The 3697-nt window shown below is 32.7% G+C and overlaps 1 protein-coding gene across 1 annotated transcript in view; it reads left to right on the forward strand.

Annotated features, from left to right (window-relative positions):
- Positions 1–3198, forward strand: part of PSMD14 (proteasome 26S subunit, non-ATPase 14) — an 83197-nt gene extending 79999 nt beyond the window's left edge. Inside the window, exon 11 of the mRNA XM_014534127.1 lies at positions 2783–3198. Within this exon, the coding sequence (XP_014389613.1) occupies positions 2783–2881 (99 nt within the window). The 3' untranslated portion in view covers positions 2882–3198. The remainder of the gene's footprint in view (positions 1–2782) is intronic.
- Positions 3199–3697: the final 499 nt, after the last annotated feature.

Below are 3697 nucleotides of genomic sequence, written 5' to 3' on the forward strand. Positions count from 1 at the left end.
TCTGTTCAATCTACATTTCTCTTCTGTCATGTAAATGTGACACTAATTTTAAAATCATTGAATTATTCAATGTCATATTCTCTCTGCCACCTAAAGATAAGTAAATCACAAATATACCTGTGAGATCTTAGTGAAAATACCTTACTAGAAATAAATTAGGAAACTTGTGCCCTGAGTTAAATTTTTAAGTATTATTTTTACTTGAAATAATAACATTGAAGATAATAGAATGGTAAATTAATTTCATATGTAACAGTTTTTAATGATATAGTTTAGCAATATGTAGGTACTGTTCCTGAGAAAGCTCAGAGACCTATTGGATTATACTGCATGATGAGAAAGGGTTTTAATTTTAAGTATTTGCTCTTTCACTTTTCTAAGATGAAATATATATTTTAGTTCCTCCTTCCTAAGGATTGGGGAGAGCACACCAACCAATTAAAAGAATCTACAGATTAATTAGACTGTTTTTTAAAGAATGTTGATTACATTTTTTCATTTCATGGAACATGGTTATCATATTGCTGATGTTGGCAGAATCTTGATATTTCAGATGCAAGACACTAAGCTGTCTTTGCTTGCAGCCATCCTACCATATGCTCTGATCCCATCACATCTCACAAGCTATGTAGGTTTGGGCCAGGACCATTCTTGGATGGGAAATCTCTAAGAATCACCCAGCTGCCACAAGAAGTAATGTAGATAACTGCGGGAAGTGTGTTACCAATTCACTACAAAACCAGTTACTCCAATAGAGCAGTAGGGGCAAAGGTCTTACTTAAAAATATCACAGTGATGAAATTAAATCCCACTACATTCTGAATATTATAATTTAAAAACAACAAGAACCTTCCAAAACAAAAATGAAATATAGTTCATCTTATTCTTTCATCCTATGGGATATGGTCATCCCTGTTGTCTTTTCCCACTACTTATTTTCATCTAATATATATTAAATCACCAACTTGGAGTGTGCACTGTATAAAATTCAGTAACTGGTTTTTTGTTGTTTTTTTTTAATTACTCTGAAGCTGTAGTTTCTTGATGTGTAGGTTTTATATAATAATTAGCAATAAATAAAAGGACTACATTAAATATATAATTGGCAAAGTGTAATCATCAGAATCATTTTTTAAAACAGAGTACCTCACTGGTTTGGCCTATTGCACAACAAAAGCAAAACTGTCTGTATTGGAATTAGACCAATAATCATCTTTTCCTGCCAGTCTTTTTTTAGTCTCTTTCACCTAACACGCTCTAGGTCTTATTTCTGAAGTAAAGAAAATTTAATATTGTAGCCTAGTTACTTGAAATTACTTGTAGCATGTTGTATCTCTGGATTGTTTAAAGAAATCAAATACATTGAAATTGTAGTTTAGAAGAGAACAGCCAAGAAATAATTCCAGTGGTGAACATTTGTTTAAAGTTAGGAGTCTTGGGTATTTTAGCAATACTCAAAAGAAAATAATGCTTTAATTGGAATATTTTTATTGTGTGCAATATTCTTTATTTCAAAGCTTTCATATTTAGCTGAAATACTTCATTCAGCTCAGCATTAAACATAAATATAAATTAAGATTTTAATTTATCTTCCTTTACTAAAATGCAATTTTTAGGCTGTTTTTAAAAATATATATTTTTATTGATTTTTAGAGAGGAAGGGAGAGAGAGAGGAACATCGATATGAGAGTGAAACATTGATTGGCTGCCTCCTGCATGGCCCCCATCAGGGATCGATCCCACAACCCGGGCGTGTGTCCTGACAGGGAATTGATCTGGCAATCCTTTGGTGCATGGGATGATGGAGCCATACTGGGCAGGGCTACTACAATGCAATTTTAAGCTTTTTTTTTTAACTCAGACATTTCAAATATAGATTTGATCAGGGTTAAGTTAAAGGATTGTACCTATACACTTTCCTCTGATACTTTTTTTTTCCAAAACAGCTTCGTGAAAGATTTATTCTTGACATTTTATAATTGATCCAAATTGTATTTAAAATTTTAAATTACTAACAGTGACTTTTGACCCAAGAATATTTCCTGAATCACTTAAAGCACTGTTCCCTAAATATTAAAATTATACAAGAATTAAACTTATATTTTAGAGGACATGAGAATTCACATTGAACTCCTAAATTTGATATGTCTGCTTTGAGTAAAGTACCACTCAGACATTCAGTATATGTGAATGGCAGAAAATATACACACATACTCAGATTTGATACACACACATATAAATGCTTATATTTTTTAATTGAATATTGCAGGCTGTATAGAATTTTATTACTCTTTATAATCTTTGGTACAGAGTTATAGCATTGAGTGTGTAAGTCAGTCTTTCATTGTGTAATCTGTTATTTTATCACTTAAATTCTTAACAGATACAGAAATCCTAAAAAGGTAATAGTGGTTCTCAACCTTCCTAATGCCGCGACCCTTTAATACAGTTCCTCATGTTATGGTGACCCCCAATTTCATTGTTACAAATTGAACATAATTAAAGCATAGTGATTAATCACAAAAGCAATATGTAATTATATATGTGTTTTCCAATGGTCTTAGGCGACCCCTGTGAAAGGGTCGTTCTACCCCCAAAGGGGTCGCGACCCACAGGTTGAGAACCGCTGGGTAATAGTATATTAGGAATATTAAATTGTAAAATATATATCAATTTAGTTTGGCTTTCTTGACTGAATTTCATTAGCTACTGAAAAAAGTCTAATTTGTCTACCAGTAATATGGTTCTTTTTTCTTTCTTTCCTTATTTTTTTTTCTTTCAGGACCCCAAACGTCATTTGGAGGAACATGTGGATGTACTTATGACTTCAAATATTGTCCAGTGTTTAGCAGCTATGTTGGATACTGTCGTATTTAAATAAAGCAGTGCAGAAAGCTTTTAGTGATACTTTCAGTGTACATTACTCTATTGTTCCTAATACTCCAAATCAAGGGACCTCTGAAGGTGTATTTGGTTAAATGTAAGACATCTGGCATCATTTGCAGCACTGTAACACCTTCAGTCTCAGTTGTGCAATTACTTCTGTTTCTTTAGTCAGGGTCTTTGCAGATTCCAAAGTTATATAAGAATACATCAAAGTGGACAAATTTTGTTAAGATCTCATTTAATATTTGAAGAAATCAGTAACACAAATATATTTTGATTGTTGCTTACAAAATAAAGTACATTTACAATCTATGTCTCCTGAGGTCTTTTTGGCACTGGGTGGAATTGACAGAATAACATTTGACAGTGCTTTAGAAATTTCATACTAAGATATGCTTCCCTGTGCATTTTAAGATTTTATAACACATAAAACATCAATGTGATAACAAAACATCTGAGTGGCTACCTCATTAGTGGGTAATGCAGAAAAATGCTGACATCTTTCATTTAAAGGATTTGTCACAAGTTAATTTTGTATAAACAATATATCTTGTTAACATACAGTCAGGATCTCAGAAGAGTGCAATTGAAGAAGGGGCAATTTTGATGTAAACTATCATTTTTTTTTAAAAAAAAAAGAGTACAATCCACCAATCATGTTGAGATTGTGTGGGAATTGCCTGCTGCAAATTCCACTGGACATAGAAAGTGTACTGTATAATGTCTTCAGAAATGAGAAAAGTAGCCCAGCCAGTGCGGCCCAGTGGTTAAGCATCACCCTATGAACCAGTAGGTCACATTTCGATTCCCC

The sequence above is a fragment of the Myotis brandtii genome, unplaced genomic scaffold (genome assembly GCF_000412655.1).
Source record: "Myotis brandtii unplaced genomic scaffold, ASM41265v1 scaffold125, whole genome shotgun sequence".
Lineage (NCBI taxonomy): Eukaryota > Metazoa > Chordata > Mammalia > Chiroptera > Vespertilionidae > Myotis > Myotis brandtii.